At 42.1% G+C, this 22,027-nt stretch overlaps 1 protein-coding gene across 3 annotated transcripts in view; it reads left to right on the top strand.

Moving 5' to 3' along the window:
- Window positions 1-22,027, top strand: part of LOC120945574 — a 144,905-nt gene that overhangs the window by 63,918 nt on the left and 58,960 nt on the right. For all 3 annotated transcript variants that reach the window (XM_040359843.1, XM_040359842.1, XM_040359841.1), the window contains exons 16-19: window positions 4,237-4,497; window positions 8,693-8,953; window positions 11,610-11,870; window positions 12,021-12,281. In XM_040359843.1, coding sequence (XP_040215777.1) covers window positions 4,237-4,497; window positions 8,693-8,953; window positions 11,610-11,870; window positions 12,021-12,281 — 1,044 coding nt within the window. The remainder of the gene's footprint in view (window positions 1-4,236; window positions 4,498-8,692; window positions 8,954-11,609; window positions 11,871-12,020; window positions 12,282-22,027) is intronic.

Raw genomic sequence — 22,027 nt, 5'->3', positions numbered from 1 at the left:
TAATCCTGACCCCTTAACTCTGTATGGTGTCTAATCCTAATGCCTGAACTCTGTATGTTACCTAATTCTTACCCTTGAACTATGGACATTACTTAACACTAACCCCTGAACTCTGTGCCTTACTTAACCCTGACCCCTGAACTCTGCATGTTACTTTCTCCTGACCCCTGAACTTTGCGTGCTACTTGATAATCCTGACCTCTGAACTCTGTATGAACCTTAATCATGACCCCTGAACTCTGTATGATTCTTAGAGAAAAACCCAATTGGGGAGTATGGGATTTTAAAGGTGCTACTTAATGGTGAAACCAAGTCACAACTCATATAGTATAAAAATATGTTTTATTACAAAGTTGAAAAAACCACTGGAAAATATACACAAGGCTTCCACGTATAGAGAGATAAAAACATTTCCTCTATGCAATATTTCCACACTTATGTTTTACATGTTTCCCCTTATGGGTTCCTCAGGAACATGGGTGGATATTCTTCTCTAGTGGATAGATACAGATAAAATTCAGTTTTATATAACAAAACACTTTTGAAAAATGCATCTAGGTTAAACATGTGCATACATACATGCCTACATCCTGGTGGTTTGCCGAGACCTTCAACCAAATGGCTCTGAGTCCAAAATCTAAGAGGTTCAGAGCCAGTTCTATAAATTGTGTTAGGAAAAGAAAAATTTTGCGCCACTAATTAATAACATTCAAGTCCATTGTGAACAACACAAATAAATGAATAAAAAATGATGAATAAAAAAGTCCAAAAAATTAATGAAGTTCTTGTGACAAACAACACCCGGTGCACCAATATTGATAGTGAGCCACCACCACACGGACAGAGGCTTACCAGATGGTAGATAAATGTAAGCGTTGTAATACAATCCACAGCAGGATATCCAGATAGCATGAACACACACAGGTTGGGATCAGGGATACAGCTCATCCACGGAGGGATGCGGTTGAATCAGCATAGACAAAAACCTCTAAGACCTTTCCAGGGAACTCAGCAGCATATCATGTAAAAAGGAAAGCCGCACATGGTGTAATACGTCCAACGTAGTTTATTTAAAAACAGATTAAAATCTACTTACATCCATAAAATGTAATAGCAGCATAAAAGAGATGCCGGCCGGCATGAATAGGAGCCCTTCCTCCTCGTAGACACGCGATGACGTCACTGCACGCCGTACCCAGACGCGTTTCGTTATACAATAACTTTTTCAATGGGAAGGGGCTCTGCAGTGATGCATCGCATTAAATAGCCAGGCCTCGCTTTGATCGCCAGGAACCGGAAGTGGCGAAAACGCCATTTTAGAAATGGGAAACTGTATTGTAACAGCGATTGAGACTGGAGGTCTCAAAGTGGCAGCAGGGAAAAATATATCAATACGGAAAAAACATGTGAATATTCCATAGAATTATTTAAATTGCAGATGTGCATATCAAAAAAATAAAATTAAATCTTAATGTGACTTATCGCAAATAACATTAAAAATTTAGTGCGGCCAAAAATGTAGATATATGTCTGTAACGATAACAGACAAAAGGCAGTCACTCCCCCTTCTGGAGAAAGCGGAGAACACATGCCAAAAACATTGTTTTTGGCATGTGTTCTCCGCTTTCTCCAGAAGGGGGAGTGACTGCCTTTTGTCTGTTATCGTTACAGACATATATCTACATTTTTGGCCGCACTAAATTTTTAATGTTATTTGCGATAAGTCACATTAAGATTTAATTTTATTTTTTTGATATGCACATCTGCAATTTAAATAATTCTATGGAATATTCACATGTTTTTTCCGTATTGATATATTTTTCCCTGCTGCCACTTTGAGACCTCCAGTCTCAATCGCTGTTACAATACAGTTTCCCATTTCTAAAATGGCGTTTTCGCCACTTCCGGTTCCTGGCGATCAAAGCGAGGCCTGGCTATTTAATGCGATGCATCACTGCAGAGCCCCTTCCCATTGAAAAAGTTATTGTATAACGAAACGCGTCTGGGTACGGCGTGCAGTGACGTCATCGCGTGTCTACGAGGAGGAAGGGCTCCTATTCATGCCGGCCGGCATCTCTTTTATGCTGCTATTACATTTTATGGATGTAACTAGATTTTAATCTGTTTTTAAATAAACTACGTTGGACGTATTACACCATGTGCGGCTTTCCTTTTTACATGATATGCTGCTGAGTTCCCTGGAAAGGTCTTAGAGGTTTTTGTCTATGCTGATTCAACCGCATCCCTCCGTGGATGAGCTGTATCCCTGATCCCAACCTGTGTGTGTTCATGCTATCTGGATATCCTGCTGTGGATTGTATTACAACGCTTACATTTATCTACCATCTGGTAAGCCTCTGTCCGTGTGGTGGTGGCTCACTATCAATATTGGTGCACCGGGTGTTGTTTGTCACAAGAACTTCATTAATTTTTTGGACTTTTTTATTCATCATTTTTTATTCATTTATTTGTGTTGTTCACAATGGACTTGAATGTTATTAATTAGTGGCGCAAAATTTTTCTTTTCCTTATATACTTGTGCTTTGTCACGTTTTTTTGCTGCCTTTTCACATATTCATTTATTTTGTTTACAGTGTGGTTAGCGCGATTTTTCTTTTTCCCTATAAATTGTGTTGCCAGAGTAAATTATTGAGCACAAAGATTGTCCCATAAGAATAACCTCAAATCTAGCTGGGTTAACCACATTGAGGTCATTCAATATGTTATAAAGTCTTTTTAAGTTAAATGTTGCCTATGAAACAATCAACTAATTAGTATGACATATCAAATGTTCACACATATCACTAAGTGAATTACATTTATGCAATTCAAATACTTGCTGAAAAGGGAGATTATGCTTACATAAAACTTCTACTCGAATCATAGATGATACTTAATCATGACCCCTGAAATCTGTGTCACTTAATCCTGACCCCTTAACTTTGTATGTTACCTAATCCTAACATCTGAACTAATGAGGGCATGATTTTGTGGCTGTGGCAATTACAAATAAGGGTGTGGTTTTGTAGAGGTTGCCAGTAGGGTGCCCCCACATGTCATTTTGAAAATCGGGTAACCTTACTGTACAGCAGTGGCGGCTGGTGCTCAAAATAAAAAGACAATTGCAGCCTCACTGTGCCCATCAAAGACAGGTGCTGTGCCCATCAAATGCAGCCACTGTGCCCATCAAATGCAGCCACTATGCCATTCCATCAATTGTCGCCACTGTCCCATCAATTGTCGCCACTGTCCCATCAATTGTCGCCACTGTGCCATCAATTGTCGCCACTGCCATGCCAAAACGCAGCCACTGTGCCATCAAACGCAACCACTGTGCCATGCCATCAAACGCAGCCATTGTGCCATCAAATATCGCCACTGTGCCCATCAATTGTCACTACTGTGCCCATCAATTGTCACTACTGTGCACATCAATTGTCACCACTGTGCACATCAATTGTCAACACTGTGCCCATCAATTGTCACCACTGAGCCATGCCTAACGCAGCCACTGTGCCATCAAACGCAGCCACTGTGCCATGCCATCAATTGTTACCACTGTGTGCCCACATCAATTGTTACCACTGTGCCCACATCAGTTGTCGCCACTGTGCCCACATCAATTGTCCCCACTGTGCCCACATCAATTGTCCGCACTGTGCCCACATCAATTGTAGCCACTGGGCCCACATCAATTGTGGCCACTGTGCCTTGTAAAATGCTGCCAGTCAGAATGCCCCCCCCCCCCTGCCCGGGACTTACCTTTCTTTGGTCAGCCATCCTCCTTCCACGGTCCCTTGATATCTTCTCCACCCTCGATGACGCTTTAGCCAATCAGGTTACCGGTAACCAGAACCGGTGAACCTGATTGGCTGAGACGCCTGTCAGTGTTAACCAGGGAACGGACCCCCTGTGCGTCCCCTGGCTAACTATTTGGAAGCCGATTACAGCTGATAGGCACTTCCAAAGCCAACCAGCTGCCATAATTCAGATGGCGGGCGCTCACCAGGGGGGCGGCCATCTGAATAGTGGGCGGCAGCAACAATACATAGATTCATGCAGTGCATGAATCTGTGTATTGTATTCAGTGGCGGTGCAGGAGAGAGAGGGGGTGGTGCTCTTGTGCCCTCTATGGACGCACCGCCCACTGCTGTACAGATACATGTTATTATTGTATGTTGTTAAAAGCTCTGTATTATTATAACCAGTGAAATGTTTTTTTTTGTCATCTTCTAGAGCCCTGTGTTCCCCAAAACCTCTTTGCATACATTGACTGTCAACTGAACAATGCAATCTTTAATTGGAGCAGTGCTCTTGGATCTGAAAATTATACAGCACTGGTGGTTACAACAGATGCAGAGGTGCACACATGTCACACTACATCTACCTCCTGTGCCATCGCTAATCTCCCCTGTGGCCATACTTACAATGTCACCATTACAGCTTTCAATGATCAGTGTCAAGGACAAAGTAGTAATGATATACAGGTAATCACAGGTATGTTATGGTTGTAAGTATTACCTTTTTATCATTTTTTTTATTACAGTGACGTTAAAAAGTACTGAGGACACATAACATACAACCAATATTTATAATTTCTCTTAAATTCACATTTGATGAAATAAAACCCTGATATAGCAAACACCAAATGGAGGCTCCATGCACACTAGTGTTTTTTTAGGCTCCTCGAAGCTGTTATTAGCATTTTGTTCTGCTCCTACAAGCTAAATAGTGTCCATGCATACTACTTAAAGCGGGAGTTCACCCATTTATTAAATTTTTTTTTTCTCCCCTTAGATTCCTGCTCGTTCGGTCTAGGGGAATCGGCTATTTGTATTAAAATATGAGCAGTACTTACCCGTTTTCGAGATGCATCTTCTTCCGTCGCTTCCGGGTATGGGTCTTCGGGAGCGGGCGTTCCTTCTTGATTGACAGTCTTCCGACAGGCTTCCGACGGTCGCATCCATCGCGTCACTCGTAGCCGAAAGAAGCCGAACGTCGGTGCGGCTCTATACTGCGCCTGCGCACCGACGTTCGGCTTCTTTCGGAAAATCGTGACGCGATGGATGCGACCGTCGGAAGCCTCTCGGAAGACTGTCAATCAAGAAGGAACGCCCATTCCCGCAGCCCATACCCGGAAGCCACGGAGAGGATGCATCTCGTAAACGGGTAAGTACTGCACATATTTTAAAACAAATAGCCGATTCCCCTAGAGAAAACGAGCAGGAATCTAAGGGGAAAAAGTGCCCTCTAAGGGTGAACCCCCGCTTTAAGGCTATTAGCATTTTTTGAGCTTCAGCTTCTAGGAGCAGAACAAAAATATGTTTTTGTAGAGTTTCTTGGAGCATTTTTGCAGCAGAAAAATATGCTGAATGCTTGCTCCTAACTGCTCCTGGCTGCTCCCATCCAGTGGCGTAACCAGATTTATGGGCGCCCAGGGCAGAATTTTTTTTTCTGTCCCCCCCTTATATGAACATCTGGTTATAAGGATAATTAAACACATGTAAAGGGCATTACATTTTTAATGGTGGTACGTAGCAATACATTTTTTATGAAAAAACACTTTTATGAAAAAACAATAGAAACATATATTATAAAGGCAACATTATACATTATAAAGGCATTGTATTTCTAGTACTTTAATACAGCCTCATATTAGTTACAGTGAACCACAGAATTTCTATGTTCTATAATGGCATTGTATTAATTGTGAACTACAACTGGGACTGGGCCCCTACCTTCACTAACTAAGTTAAACTAACCCACATGAGATCGAGACCCATCACGGTCACCCGGCCATCCCCAACACCTGATACTATCTGACAGCACAGCATACATATGATATCACTGACCTGACCAGGCAGTGCCACACCTGTGACTGTCACCACCGGGTGGGCCGGCTATACCTAGGAGTCAGGACACAACACAGAGCAGACAGACCCCGTTCTGAAACCGCCGACTCACTGTGGGAGAAGCCTGCTGCCTGCGTGAGGGGAGCGACACTACAAGCGGCCCGGCGGCCGCACATACGCAGGGGCAGTCACGGAGCAGAGAGAGTCCGAGTCTGACCGGAGTCCAGACCGCAGCAACAGAGACCCGCCTCATCCCGGTATAGTAACCGGGGGGGTGCCGGCGCCCCCCCTCAGCTCAGCGCCTGGGGAAGACACACCGGCGCCCCTCCGGTTGTTACACTACTGATCCCATCTGCTACTAAAATGCTAGCTTTTTTTTAGCTTTTTTTTCTCATGTACTGCAAAAATGCCTAAAAAAAAGCTAAGGCCTCTTGTACATGATACACCTGTTTGAGCATCTACTTTTTCCAGACGTTTTATTTTTTTATGTATTTGCGCGTATTTACGCGCATTTCCATACGCAAATGTATTCTCACTTTCTTGTTTTGCACAATATATAAATGGGAATTTGCACAGATTTTTCTATTTTTATTTTTACTGAAGAATGCACAGCATTTGTTTACAATTAATGAGCTGTATTTAGCTTGGTAAAAAGAAAGCTGTACTGAGCTTTTTCAAGCTGCAGTGAGCAAAATGCCTTATGCTCCTAAAAGCTACTAAAATGTGACCCATGCGAGTACAAGTTAGAACATATCAGAACGCTCTAGAGTGCAAATGGCTGTGAGACTAACCACCACTCAGTGGGCATTCCAGTAATTAAATTGTCACAACTCATATATTAAAGCAGGGGTCTCAAACTGGCGGCCCTCCAGCTGTTGCGAAACTACAAGTCCCATCATGCCTCTGCCTGTGGGAGTCATGCTTGTAACTGTCAGCCTTGCAATGCCTCATGGGACTTGTAGTTTCGCAACATCTGGAGGGCCGCCAGTTTGAGACCCCTGTATTAAAGTGATTATAAAAGAAACATAAAAAAGAACACTATATTTACCTGGTCTGTGCAATGAAATTGCACAGAGCAGCCCGCAACCTCCTCTTCTTGGGTCCCTCACTTGCGCTCCTGGCCCCTTCCCATGTTGGCATATTAAATGCACTCTTCTCGCTCTATACTGGTAACACTGGACACCTGCTGGAGGTTACAACTGGGGATTCACTCATAGTACTTCTATGTACTGTGATCTCATGGGAACAATTGGGTATTAATATACTGGGTTGGAAACAAGTGTATTCCCTCACAGCATTAGAAAAAAACTGGAGGTCATATTTAAATGGTAATTTAGATGACTAAATGATTTCTGAGGCTGGTTTGAATGCTTTTTTTCACCCCCACTTGACAGTCCCCACACAAGGAGCATCGATGTAACCACATAAATGCAGCACCTAGGTCCCATTGGGCTATACAATTCTTCTTTGCCTTATACTGTATACCTACAGTATTACATCAATCTCTTGAAGAAGCAGATACCAAATTACATTAAACAGAGTCACCTATTATGTGTATATAGGAAGTGAGCTTTGGAGTTAACAACACTCAATCTATATAGGCCCGGATTCAGAAAGGAGTTACGTCGGCGTATCTCCAGATACGCCGTCGTAACTCCGAATGCGGGCCGTCGCATCTCGGCGCCTGATTCATAGAATCAGATACGCCTCAATGTTGCCTAGATACGAGCGGCGTAACTCTCCTACGCCGTCGTATCTTAGGGTGCATATTTACGCTGACCGCTAGGTGCGCTTTCATAGATTTAGACGTAGAATATGCAAATGAGATAGATACACCGATTCAGAAACGTACGTCTGCCCGGCGCATTGATTTACGTCATTTACGTAAGGCTTTTTCCGGCGTAAAGTTACCCCTGCTATATGAGGCGTAGCCAATGTTAAGTATGGACGTCAGGCCAGCGTCAAATTTGGGTCGTTTACGTCGTTTGCGTAAGTCGTACGCGAATAGGGCTGTGCGTAAGTTACGTTCACGTCTAAAGCAATGACTATTTGCGGCGTAATTTGGAGCATGCGCATTGGGATACTTTCATGGACGGCGCATGCGCCGTTCGTTAGTAACGTCAACTACGTGGGGTCACGAGTAATTAGCATACAAAACGCCCCCTACCAGCCTATTTTGAATTAGGCGTGCTTACGCTGGCCCATATAAGCTACGCCGCCGCAACTTCGGGCGCAAGTTCTTTCTGAATACGGCACTTGCCTCTCAAAGTTACGGCAGCGTAGCGTATATGAGATACGCTACGCCCGCCTAAAGATAGGCATTTGTTTCTGAATCTAGCCTCTAGTGTTTATAATTTGGTATGTAGGAATACCAATATGGGAGATATTTCCACAATTTAGGGTCTCTGACAATTCACAATGTAAATTGCATTAAATGAAATGTTTTTTAATGTTTACATTTTTTTTTTATCACCTAAAACACAATTGTATAATTTTATGTATTTGGTCTCAGATATATATTTCGAACCATCAAGTCTCACCTTGTTTACCGGATTTATTTATATTGGCTTTGTAATACAGTACATTGTCTGGCCTTCAACATTATGTTTAATGCTTTTTAAAGGGTTTAGAAATTAGGTCAAAATTATCATATTTTTGGCCACCTATCGGCTAGTTTGCTATTTATAAAGGATATGTTCTAACAGGTACTGGCATCTATCAGATAGCAGCACATGGTGGGATTTGAAGTTATAAAGCTATAAAGTTACAGCTTGCCCAAACCTTGGCCTTGGACACTGTAATTGCTAACACATTGACAAGACTATTGTGTTTCTCTATAGCTCCCTGTGCTCCACAACAAGTTCATGCTGAAATAGACTGTGTCACAAACTCTTTGGAGATCTCCTGGAATCAGATGTCAGGAGTAGAAACATTTATTTCCTACCTTACGGCTTCTGATGTTGGAAACTGGACTTGCAATTCCATACTGGAAAACTGTTCCTTCACTAACCTGCCATGTGGGCATGAATTTAGTGTGACTGTGGCAGCTGATAACAGTCAGTGTCGTGGTCCTTTAAGTAATGCTGTAAAGATTTTGACTGGTATGTAGCAGGAAAATCCATTTTATTAGTTCATGATTATTAATATTGTTAATGTGGAACCCCTGCCAAAATGTTTTAACCACTTCAATACAGGGCATTTCACCCCCTTCCTGCCCAGACTAATTTTTCGTTTTCAGCGCTGTCGCACTTTGAATGACAATTGTTCGGTCATGCAACACTGTACCTAAATGAAATCTTTATGTTTTTTTTCCCACAAATAGAGCTTTCTTTTGGTGGTATTTGATCACCTCTGCAGTTTTAATTATTTGCGCTATAACCAAAAGAAGAGTAAAAATAAAAAAATAAAAAAATACAATATTTTTTACTTTTTGATTTAATAAATATATATATATATATATATATATATATATATATATATAAAAAAAAAATGTTTTTCCTCAGTTTAGCCGATACATATTCTTCTACATATTTTTGGTAAAAAAAATCTCAATAAGCATATATTGATTGGTTTGCACAAAAGTTATAGCGTCTACAAAATAGGGGATAGATTTATTGCATTTTTATTTTTTAATTAATTTTTTACTAGTAATGGCAGCAATCTGCATATCGGACACTTTTGACACATTTTTGGGACCATTCAAATTTATACAGCGGTTAGTGCTATAAAACTGCACTGATTACTGTATAAATGTGACTGGCAGGGAAGGGGTTAACACTAGGGGCGGGGAAGGGGTTAAATATGTTCCCTGGGAGTGATTCTTACTGTAGGGGGAGGGGACTCACAAGGGGAGGAGAGCGATCTGTGTTCCTCTGTACTGGGAACACACATCGGTCTCCTCACCTCTGACAGGACATGGATCTGTGTGTTTACACACACAGATCCACACTCCTGCCATGACCACGGGCAATCGCGAGTGCCTGGCAGACATCGCGGCCACCGGGCATGTGTACCGGGCCCCAACGATACCGCGGGCACACGCGCGCCCCTAGCGGCCAGGAAGCTCAAGACGACATATGACGTCCAGCCGGAGGGAGACAAGGTTCCTGCTGACGTCATATTACTATGGCTCGGTATGGAACTGGTTAATCCAATTTTAGATAAAGTGTATACAGATCAGAAGCTGGTATTGCTAGTATGGCTAAACTATACTGAATAATTACTAAATAAATCCTGTTTTTCCATGCTTTTCCCCTTTTGTTGTTTTGCATGCCTTACATTATTAAACTTCATGTTAGTATGCAAATCAATGATATTAAAAAGCACAGGCTTATTTGTCAAACACTTTTACCAGTTTTCCAATTACTACACATACGATTATATAGGTACAATATAGAAGAAATATTTTATTACAAATATTTTTGTATTTACAAGCAAGGATCTGCTAGTTAGAAACCCTTTAGGTGCTTTAAAGTCTAGAAATACTGCAGGTGCTAACTGGTGGGATTTCTCTTACTTCATGCTATGTTTACAGGACAGTAAGTGAAAAGAAATGTCTCCAGTGGGATGCACAGACAGCAATTAAAACCTGATAACATTTTTAACTCTTTGCCATCTTCCCAAAAATCCTGTTTGGAGTTCCCCCTTCCATATAAACACTTTGAAGAGATGGCAGATATCTTAAATAAATTGTAAAGTCTTGTAGTTTTTCACAGTGCATTGGCTGTCCTATCAGGATGCAGGACCCCTCTGTCTGGACAATTCTGATTGGCCCTGTGCTGATTACATGCACTCTCCCCAACAAAAATAACTCTCTAGCAATACACACCAAACTGAGCATGTGCAGCCTGACTCCAGTAACTGTCTTATGCGGACAAGTTTGGGAGACAATGCAAGAAGGGGAGGATCAGAGAAGGCTTAAAACGGAGGTCCACCCGTTTTTGTTTTTTTAAAAACCAGCAGCTACAAATACTGCAGCTGCGGACTTTTAAAAAATGGACACTTACCTGTCCAGCGCGCCCGCGATGTCAGCAAACGAGGCTGAGCAATCGCTCAGTCCTCGGCTGCTTCTGACGCCACCCTCGGTGAGGGAATCAGGAAGTGAAGCCTTGCGGCTTCGCTGCACGATTCCGTACTGCGCATGCGTAAGGATCGCGGCACGCCGTCACTGGTCCCCGTTCCCTCCTGGAAACAGTGTTTCCCAGAAGACAGGGGGGGGGGTTTGACGTAACGAGCCTGGACTGGACTGAAAGGTGCCAAATGTGACACCGGGGGGGGGATCCAAAAAGCGGAAGTTCACTTTTTGTGTGAACCTCCGCTTTAAACAGCCTTTTTACACAATGCAGACGATTGACCCCTTAGGTTTCCTCAGCGAACATAACAAGCATGCTTCACTGCATATACAGACTGATTTTACTGTTGTGCGTTTAACACTTTAACTACAATATGAATAATTGCTGAAAGCATAGACAGCAATGGGGTTGATTTACCAAAGGCAAATAGAATGTGTATTTTGCAAGTGCAGTTGCACCCTATTAGGGCATTTCTCCAGAGCCTAGTAAATTAAGTGACGCTTCACTTTGCAAAGAATACACAATCACACGCTTCCACATGATTTGATGATGAAAGTCAGCAGAGCTTCACCACATTTACTAAGCTTTGGAACAAACGCCCTTGCAAAGTCAATTTGCTTTAAGAAATCAACCCCACGGTTTGATTCTGTAAACAGTTACTTGTTTCTCTTTGTGTGATTTACAGCCCCCTGTATTCCAACAAACATTAACACAGCCGTGGACTGTGTGAGTGGCTCAGCACTGGTCTCATGGAGCCAGTCCCTTGGAGCTTTGAATTATACATCTATTCTGATTGGACCACAAGAAGAGACCTACAATTGTAGCAGTCAAGAAACATCATGTTGGGTTTCAGACATAGTATGTGGAGAGAAATACACAGTGGCAGTGCAGGCACAGAATGAAGTCTGCAGCAGCATGGTACATAGCATCACCGATCTACAAGCATGTAAGAGTTGCTTCCTGTGCTGATAATTGTTTTTATATGATCCTGTCATTAATTTGATGCTTTTAATTTATTTATTAATTAATTTATTTATTTTAACAGTAAAACAGATAATATATATATATATATTTTTTTTTTGTTTTTATCATTTAGGTTCTTGTGTACCTCAAAACATATCTATATTTAATCCTTGTACCTCTGATGCAGTTAGGCTGCATTGGACAGAGCCCATCGGTGCAGTGCTTTACAAGTCCTCTGTCACATCTTCACTTGGGGAGATATATACATGTGAAACAACAAACAACAGCTGTGACTTTAGTGGACTTCAGTGTGGTGAAACATATAGTGCAACTGTCACAGTCTTCAATATTCAACAAGCTAATGTGAGCTTAGATGTGCAGACATTTCAAACAGGTATTTTTTTTTTTATGTAATATTGTACATCCACAACCCTAAAAGTTAGAAAATGATATCAATAACAGCAGTATAACTTTTGTATACTAACACAGTAATACAGTACAATATCGAACTGTTTAATTCTGAGTACTTTGTTTAACATTTTTTATTCACTAATGAATTATTTTAAGTCAAATTGTTACAAATTTAAAGGCATAGCAATGGTTTAAAGCAAGCTCATGGCTGCTTTTAGTGGCTGGACGGTATAAAAGCAGATTTGGTAGGCTCAAATATAAGCAGGAGAGGCAGATTTTATATTGCGTAGTGCACCCCCGAAGGTGCCGCAGACTGATTACACCCTCTGAATCTGACTCCACCACACCACTCTGACACACCCCTGACAAGGAATCAAACAAAACCAATTTAAGTGAAGCTGTGATTATATTCCCAAAAGACAGCTTTAACCAGGATAACCATCCAGCAAGAAACAGTAAAATACAATACCCCTAACTCTATACTAACAGTGGCAGGAGAGGAAAGGAACAACCGGGCCCAGATTTAAAAAAAAAATTTAACCCAGGGGTTGGCAAATTTGCTTGGAATCTAGGAGCCAGCTAAAAAAGTTAGGAGCCAGAAAACGCGCCCCGTCCCGACGAGCTTGCGCGCAGAAGCAAACACATACGTGAGCAGCGCCCGCATATGTAAACGGTGTTCAAACGCAATTTTGAAGCGTGACATGTTGGGTATGAATTTACTCTGCGTAACATTATCTTTCATAATATTAAACAAAATGGGGATAACTTTACTGTTGTCTTATTTTTTTAATTAAAAAAGTGTAATTTTTTCCCAAAAAAGTGCGCTTGTAAGACCGCTGCGCAAATACGGCATGACAGAAAGTATTGCAACGATCGCCATTTTATTCTCTAGGGTGTTAGGATAAAAAATATATATAATGTTTGGGGGTTCTAATTAGAGGGAAGAAGATGGCAGTGAAAATAGTGAAAATGACATTAGAATTGCTGTTTAACTTGTAATGCTTAACTTGTAATACCAACGGCCACCACCAGATGGCGCCAGCTCACATCTGGTGGTAATAACTTGTAATACCAACGGCTCACCACCAGATGGCACCAGCTCACAAAAAAATATATATATATATATTTTTTTTTTTTTGCCCACCTTCCAAACCAAGTCGCCAGGACACTATTTCTAGTCGCCATGGCGACCTGGCGCCCGGGATTTGTCGATCCCTGTTTTAACCAATTATTAGATCAGCTTAAACTATAGCAGGGACCAGTGGTTACAGCTGGATTATAGGAACCGGGCCCCTTTCTTTCGACTATGCTGTCGCCAGGTCACCTTAGGGTGACCCTGATAAGTACCAGTCTGCCTGCAGGTCTTTGCAATGTCATTGATAAAGGATTCCCCATTTGATGCCGCGTACACACCATCACTTTATGTGATGAAAAAAACGACGTTTTTAAAAACGTCACTTTAAATGACCGTGTGTGGGGGAAAACGTTGTTTTATGTCTTGTGAAAAACGACAAAAAAAAATTGAAGCATGCTTCAATTTTATGTGTCGTTTTTCAAAACGTCATTTTTTACTTCACAGAAATTGACCGTGTGTAGCAAAAAATGACGTTTAAAACAAAGTTTTTACACCCGCGCATGCCCAGAAGCTAGTTATGAAGCGAGCTTCAATGGAAAAAAGTGGTGAACGTAACCTCGCTTTGCTAGAGCATTGTGAAAAAACGATGGTGTGTAGGCAACTTCGTCTTTGAAAATTGAAGTTTCAAAAATGTCGTTTTTTACTTCACAGAAAATGTCGTTTTTTTTCATCACATAAAGTGATGGTGTGTATGCGGCATAAGGATACCAGTGGTTGATAATATCCTCAAATGGAAAAAAAATGTATTGTCACAGAGGAAAAGCCTTATCATTTGCCGGCTTGGTTGGGGCCCTTACAGTCGTGCATGTATGATAGGGTTCACTGGTTTCTTTATAATCAAAGTCAGTGGGCCATTACAAAGAATAAACTATCAAGTACTGTACTTATACAGATGACTGAAGTCAATTTCAGGAGTATAGCAAGTTTAGTGTAAAGGACAGGTAGGAGGAAAAAGGGAGATTATCCATATAACAATATTTAAGTTCAGGTGGTGAACTAACAAAGTCGATACAATTGTCTGCAAGTGGTTTGATTGGTTGTAGGGGTCTTAAATAGGAGGTAGAGGCAAATTGTGGTAGACTAAAGCATCAGTGTCTGTTAAGCAGATGTGAGCTTTTGGTCAGAAATTCTGACCGCGTGTAGGCTCCATCTGACTTTTTCTGTCGGAACTTCCGACAGCAAAAATTTGAGAGCTGGTTCTCAATTTTTCCAACAAGAAAAGTTGTTGAAATTCTGATCGTCTGTATGCAATTCCAACGCGCACAAAAACACGCATGCTCGGAATCATTGAACTTAATTTTTCTCAGCTCGTTGTAGTGTTGTACGTCACTGCGTTCTTGACTGAATTTTGTGTGACCGTGTGTATGCAACACAAGTTTGAGCCAAAATTCAGTCAGAAAAAAATATATGGTTTTCTTGTCGGAATTGCCGATTGTGTGTATGCAGCATAAGCTTCGGGTACAATTGTAAGTGGATGGGCGATGCCTCTCTGTGTCTCTGCTTTCTCTTCTGTCTCTGTCCCGATCTAGCGCCAAGTTCTTCCACTTTCCCGGATGTCTTTTTTAATGGTCCCCCTCTCTCCTCTTTTTGAGGCCCTCTGGGAACTGTAGTCTCTTTCTCATCAGAACATAGTCCCACTTGGTTCTAATAGAACTACATATCCCATGATTCATCTCTTAAACAGCATCCTCTCCTCGGCACCTGGTCTAAGCCAATCAGAAGGGGAAAATGGAAGTCAATGGGAACTTAAAGGGTCACTAAAGGAATAAAATGTTTTGCCTAAAATTAATGTCTGCAAGGTAGACAGACAGAATAGTGTAATAAAAACGAGTAAATACCTATTAAATTCCTTCATCTATATCACCTCCGGCATTCTAGTTTCTGTTCTCTCATTCACTTCCTGGTTTGCATCATTTGTTCATGTAAGAACTACATTTCCCAGTATGCATTGCGGCACGCCCAGTAATTCACACCTCCTTGAAGTCTAACATGTAGAGAGCGTCCTGCCGCACAGATGTAGTTCCCAGGAGGGGGTGAGCACGTCACTGACCACCGCAGTAAAGCCTCCCATCACGGTGGTGAGTAACAATCAGACAAGCAGGAAGTGAACAGAACAGAGAAGAAATAGAGCGACTTCTGAGCAAAAACGAACAATGAGCAAGTAAAAAGAGGAATGTCTGCAGGTAAAGGATGCTTATTATGAAAAAAAATGTTTTCCTTTACAACCCCTTTAATGTGAGGACATGCTGGGACTTTCTATCCCACAGTGGTTGATGCAGTCTTTACTGAAAGAACTTTGACAGCACCTGGCTACACTTGCAATAAAAAATGCAGTGTGTTTTCTGAGAGAAAGCCACAACTTATGTTCAGTGGGTGGACAGTAAGTATGCAGCTTGATTAGACCATAAAAGAAAAGACCCAGCAGGTTTTATCTTACAATAGAAATCAGAGCGCATTATTTGAGAGACAACTGCAAACATTGTACAGTGGCTGGGCAGCTTGGTTGACTATAATATATTGTTCATCACTATGTTCTCCCTCAGCATTCCCACCAACTTTTAAATCCCCCGCCAACCCAAAATATACATGCAGTTAGGGACAAAAAAATGGCCCTGTACACAGACAGTTTGCATCGTCCATCTGTCCCTAACCATATGTAATCCCTATATGTGATTGATTTATACAGGTCAAGTGGCCACAGCTGATCGCAAACACACTGATCTGGGCACTGTATTGCCATGTAATCAAGCACTAAGGGAGAAACAAGGCAGGTTTTATTTAAAATATGCATATGCGCTGTCATCAGACCCCCCTTCATATGCACTAACGTGGGAAAAAGAACTTCAGACCTCTATTGCCCTGACAGACTGGGAAAAATGTTTTATCCTGACCCACAAATTGTCCATTGTGACAAAAGTGCAGGAAAAGGGATTCAAGCACCAAGTGTTACAGATACCACTCCATCCTCAAATAGTTTGACCTTTCAGTTTTGGATCTTTGTTGGAGGTGCAGCACCAAAGGCATAATGCTTCACACTTTGTGGGAATGCTCCCCATTACAAGTGTTTTGGACACAAATCCTCAACCTCCACTGTAAGCTTATGGTGACCCAAATTCCATTCTCTTCTACCACTGCGCTCCTCTCTGTGATTCCTGGGACTTATGAAGTCTACCAAGAAGGATGTCCAGGATGGTTATACTCAGTCACTGGAAAACTTATGCTAGTCCCTCCCTTGCGTAATAGGCGAGTGAACTAGATTCTAGCAGTGATCTTGAGCATCTGTTAGTGCAGAAAAATGATAGAGAAGAACAGTTTTTAAAAACCTGGACTCCCTAGTTTATGTTCTGATATTCCTTTGCTTTCCAAACCTGGATCATGGAGGATAATTTCCCTGACCAATAGTCAGCCATGAGAGAGTGATAGTCATCCTACCCTTTTCCCACCCTCCACACCTCTCTGAGTTCATACCTATTTTCTTGAACCCCCCTTCCTCACTGCCTTCCCATCTTTCTCCCTTCTTTCTTTCTCTTTTATTTCCTCTAAATTTAATTGTTTACTTCCTTTTTCTTTCATAGTTTGGTACACTTGTCAGCCATTCCTGATGTTATACACATTTTTAACAATGCTGTGGTCCTGCCAGTGTATGTAGACATGGACTGAATGGTCTAACCCTGTAAATCCCACTTTTTTTTATTACACACGATACGAAAATCGAATTGAAAAATTTGTACAACGGGCTGTCTGACGATTTTAAGCTCGTTAGTACGGTGCTTTCGACATCCGATTTCACTTTTTTTTGTCAGACAAAAGCTGGATGTGCAGACTATAAAATTTTTGTTCTACGTGAACGCAGCGTCCGATTTTCGTTTGATTAGTACGGTTTTCAGACGGAGAAAAATCATAAGAGCAAGACTACACGTGCTCAGAAACGAAAGAATATATACAAAACTATTCAACACATTACATCACTTCTGGCGATGTATTCTGTCTTACAAAAATTTTCATATTGTGAGTAACCTCTTCACTTTTGACATGAGACTAGCAAAAAAAACACAGACGTTCGGTAATCCGAAAATCTGATCGTGTGTATGGGGCTATAAGGATGCTTTCACACGAGCTGTCCGATCAGGTCTGCCTATCAGTTTTTCAGGCAGACCTGATCGGATACTCTAGTCTTCTCTATGGAGCAGCCATTATCTCATCCGATCCTGTCCGCCAAAAACAGACAGATGGTGGTCTTTTTTTCCATCCAATTTGGATTGGATGGAAAAGAACAGGCAGTCCGTTTCTATCCGATTTTCCTATAGAGGTGAGCGGGACTCTGTCACAGCAAAGTGGACATGGACCTGTCATCTGACTGCTCAGCGGGGATAAGCGGAGCGATCCCCTGCTGAGCAAGTGGATCCTGTTAACCAGAGGCGCCCGCGCCTTAACGTTATCCTCTTCTATCAGTGGCATTATGCTCCCATGTGCCACTAATGTTTACATGTTATCAACTTTGGAAGATTTGTATGTTACAGCTGTCTTCTTCCTTTTGCATTCTTTATCTGTAAACTGCATACACTTTCCTACAGTACCTCCTCAAAGTGTTATATTTTGTGATATCCTCTGGTATAGTGCCAGCAGATAGGTAATTTTAATCTTGTATTAAGGATCTAGTACAGAGACTACCCAACAGTGGTTCCTCTATCTCATGACTTGCACATGCATTTGAACATAAAAGACCCCATTTGTCACAGATTTCATTGCAGAAGAGGACCCCATTCCAGACTTTGAGTCAGGTGTATGAATAACCAATTATACCAAGAAGGTGCTAATGATAATCAAACCACTATTGTATTCAGGGTAAGACTACTAAAATGAGCACAAACATGGGTACCCAAGCTTTTCAAGGCAGAAAAGAGCGAGAGAAGAAAACAGATAAAGATAGGAAGGGGGGAGTAAAAGTGTGTGTGTGGGGGGGTGAGGGTGGGAGGGCAGTAAAGGGACAGTTATGGAAGGTCATCTAAAAGAGATTGTCTTTCCTTTGAGTATATGAACATGTTCCAGTGAAGCCACGTTTTCTTGCAACGCTTATGTTTGTTTTGTGCAGTCAACAACAAGTCTTCCATTTCACTGGTATCCTCAACCATTCTTAGCCCCATTTGGATAGTTGGAGGGTCAGGTTTCTTTCCATCGTAAAGTGATGCAACGCTTAGCAGTATCAAGTAAATGACGTAGAACTGATTTTTTAATATGTTGTAATTGGAATGTCAGAGCAATGTAGTAGGAAGAAGGCAGGGTCCTCTGGGACCGTATGGACCGTGAACTGTTGTGAGTCTGCACACCTCTTTCCAGAAGGTCTCCAGGGCCGGGCAAGCCCAAAACACGTGCAAGAGTGCCCCCTTTCCCCCCAGGACCGATCAGAGGCCTCAGTAAAGAAGCGGTTTAAAACAGATGGAGTGTAGTACCATCTGTTGAGTACCTTATATTTGCATTCTTGGACGTGCATACAGACGGAGGACTTAAGGGAAAACCATACGATTTTTCTATCCCGCTTAGATGTGAAAGATTGTCCCAGATCTGCTTCCCATTTGATAAGGCTGGGATGTCTGAATTCTATAGGCGGGGAGATCAATATAGACTACATTGTGGAGAGGGTGCGCGGTAGTGCGCCTTCCCCTATGCAATGGGATTCAAATGTGGTCGGTGGCCTCCTGTATTCTGTCGGAGACCTTAGCGTTTGGAGGAAGTGATGGAGTTGGAGTGCCCTCCAGAAATCCAAGGCAAATCTCCCATCAGGTTGCATCAGAGTCTGGGTTGACGGCCATCTGTCCAAGTTGAGAAAATGTGATGCCTGGAAACAGCCTGTATCTAGCAAGTGCTGAAACGGGCCTCCCGAAGACCCAGAGGAAAATTGGCATTACCCAATACCGGGCATAATAGCGACTAGAGGAGGTAATAACCAGGTTTTTACACAGAGTGTTGCAAACCCGTTGGGTTTGGCCTACGACAGGGTGAGCTTTGAGCATCGAGGGCAAGACCCGAAAGCACCAGGAAGCTTTACAGTGAGAGATAGGGAAGAATTGTTGTTCTAGTTGAGTCCACAATTTTTGAGTGCCGTGTTAGCACCAATCAATCACCCGTGTGAGGTGAACAGCTTGGTGATATTTTTGGATATCCGGGACTGCAAACATTTTGGGGAGGGTCAATAAAATTTGCCTTATCCTGGGCTTTTTGTTAGCCCAAATGAAGTTAGTGAAGAGGGCGTTCACTTAAAGTAGGCCGGTGGAATATGAAAACCAGACAAGAATTTAGGTAAAATACTAATCTTTATAATGTTACATCGATTGAACCACGAGTGTAGCCCATGATGCCATTTATCCAGAAGCTTCCGCACCAGGCCCAAGAAAGGTGGGAAGTTCAATTTAAAGACATTGGACACAGATGGGGGGATATGTGTCCCAAAATATTTTAATGCTGTGGAGGTCCACTTAAATTTGAAATTACTTTGTAAGTGATGTAGTTGTGTGGCAGTCATCCCCGCGCCCATATTCTCAGATTTTGAAAAGTTAATTTTCAAGTTTGATAGATCGCCATATTGCTTGAGTTCCTGCAGTAGATTAGGCAGAGATATAATGGGGTTAGATAATGAGAATAGGAGGTCGTCTGCATAACCCAAAAAATTTCATGGGAATTGTCGATCTGCAGGCCTTTGATGTAATTTAATCTGACCCTACACAGGTACGGTTCCAGGGTAAGTGCAAGTAATAGTGGTGACAAAGGACAACCCTGCTGAGTCCCATTCGATATTGCTATATGGTCTGAGAACACACCGTTGACCTTAACTGGAGCCCTCGAAGTAGTATATATCATAGTGAGTTTAGCATTCCGGGGCACGCTTGATATGGACGCCGTACTTGATTAACACCCCTCTGATGACCATTTTATGTGCCTCCCAGACGATCCCCGGGATCGCTCTCTGGGATATCATTGAATTGAAAATATGTTGTAAGTTCTCTGGCAACATCTGTCAGGACTTCAGGGTCTTGTAATAGACTTTCGTTTTAAGTTCCAGCGTCACTCTCGGGAGGAAGAAGGCTCCGCGAGTCTGTACTGTAATGTGATAGGTGAGTGATCTGACCAAGTTATCTTTCCTATCGTCACATCAATGATATCCGAGAGATGTTGATGGGGAGCCAAGAACAAGTCTATTTGGGAATGAGTAGTGCGGTGTGGAAAAAAATATATAATCCTGTTCGCTGGGATGGAATGGACGCCATGCATCGATCAGTTGGTGTCTATGCAGGGTTTGGAGTATGCATCTGCGAGTGCCGGGGAGAATGGCGGAGGTGCCAGTAGACGTATCAACCGTCGGGTCCAGAGGAATATTGAGACCTCTCCCTAGTATCAGCTTTCTGTAAAATCCACCAGGGAGGATAGAGTGCTAGAAAGGAAGGCATCTTGATGCTGATGAGGGGAGTATACCGTAGCCATTGTCATCTTCATGCTGCCAATGTGGCCCTTTATGAACAAGAACCTGCTCTCCTCATCTGCACAGATATACAAGAGGGACCAAGGAACGCTGCTAGAAATTAGGATAGAGACTCCTATTGGCTGAATGGTTTGAGGCGTGGTAGACAAAGGGGAAGAACCTGTTTTCAAGAAAGGGAAGTGTGCTCTTTTTTAAATGTGTTTGTTGTATGAATGCTACATCAGATAGATCGAGTGTGTTTCAAGTTATGCATCCTTCTTTTCTCTGGGACATTAAGTCCATTTACATTAAGAGATGTAAATCCATCCTGTCAGCGAGCAGCCCAAAATAAAGAAAAAAAAGGGGGGGGGTAGGTTAGGGGCTAGAGTGGGATAGACTTGAACGAATGAGAGCGTTCAGATGGAGGAATATAGAAAGTGGAGGAAGGAAACAAAGTAGTTATAGGATATCAAGTGGCTCAGGGTGATAAACCCTAGAGCCCAATAGGCAACTAAATAATTGTTAAGGAAATCACTGCAGCGTATTACTGCGCCAGTTAGTGCAGGTCTGGGGGGGGGGGAGTGTAAGGAAACAGCGGGTAGGCCGTGTCCTGAACTTTCCAGCAAATTTAAAAAAACAATGGATTAATATCAGACATCAAAAAAAAAAGAGGAAAAGTAAACATCAAATCAAATTAAAAAGGAAGGAGAGATATGGATCAAACATTTTTAAAACAATTGAGACATTACTAAATGAGCCTCTGCAATAGCAACTCTTATGCATAGGCCAGTTCTGTCCAGTCAGGCAGCACCTTTAGTTCTGAATGTACAGATGGACCTGTCTGTCATTGTTCTGTTCTCGCTACACATTTGCCCCTGGTGTGTATGTAGCTCAACATACAGCTTAAACCTTGCATCCTAAATAACCAGACTGTCTGTAACTTTGGATCTTTATTACGATGAACAGGTGGTGGCCATATAAGATGCGTATGAATAATGGTGAAACTAGAGATAAACAAATAAATGAACATATGAGAATTATATGAACACAAACAAATGTCTACTAGGCATATAGATAAACAGTCTTTATCATACCAGCAATGCTGTCCCAGGAGGATCAAGACTTAGGAAACATGTGGTGC

This window comes from Rana temporaria, chromosome 7 (assembly GCF_905171775.1).
Source record: "Rana temporaria chromosome 7, aRanTem1.1, whole genome shotgun sequence".
In the NCBI taxonomy this organism is placed as follows: domain Eukaryota; kingdom Metazoa; phylum Chordata; class Amphibia; order Anura; family Ranidae; genus Rana; species Rana temporaria.
The sequence above is the reverse complement of the archived record's forward strand: the minus strand, read 5'-3'. Positions and strand labels throughout refer to the sequence as shown.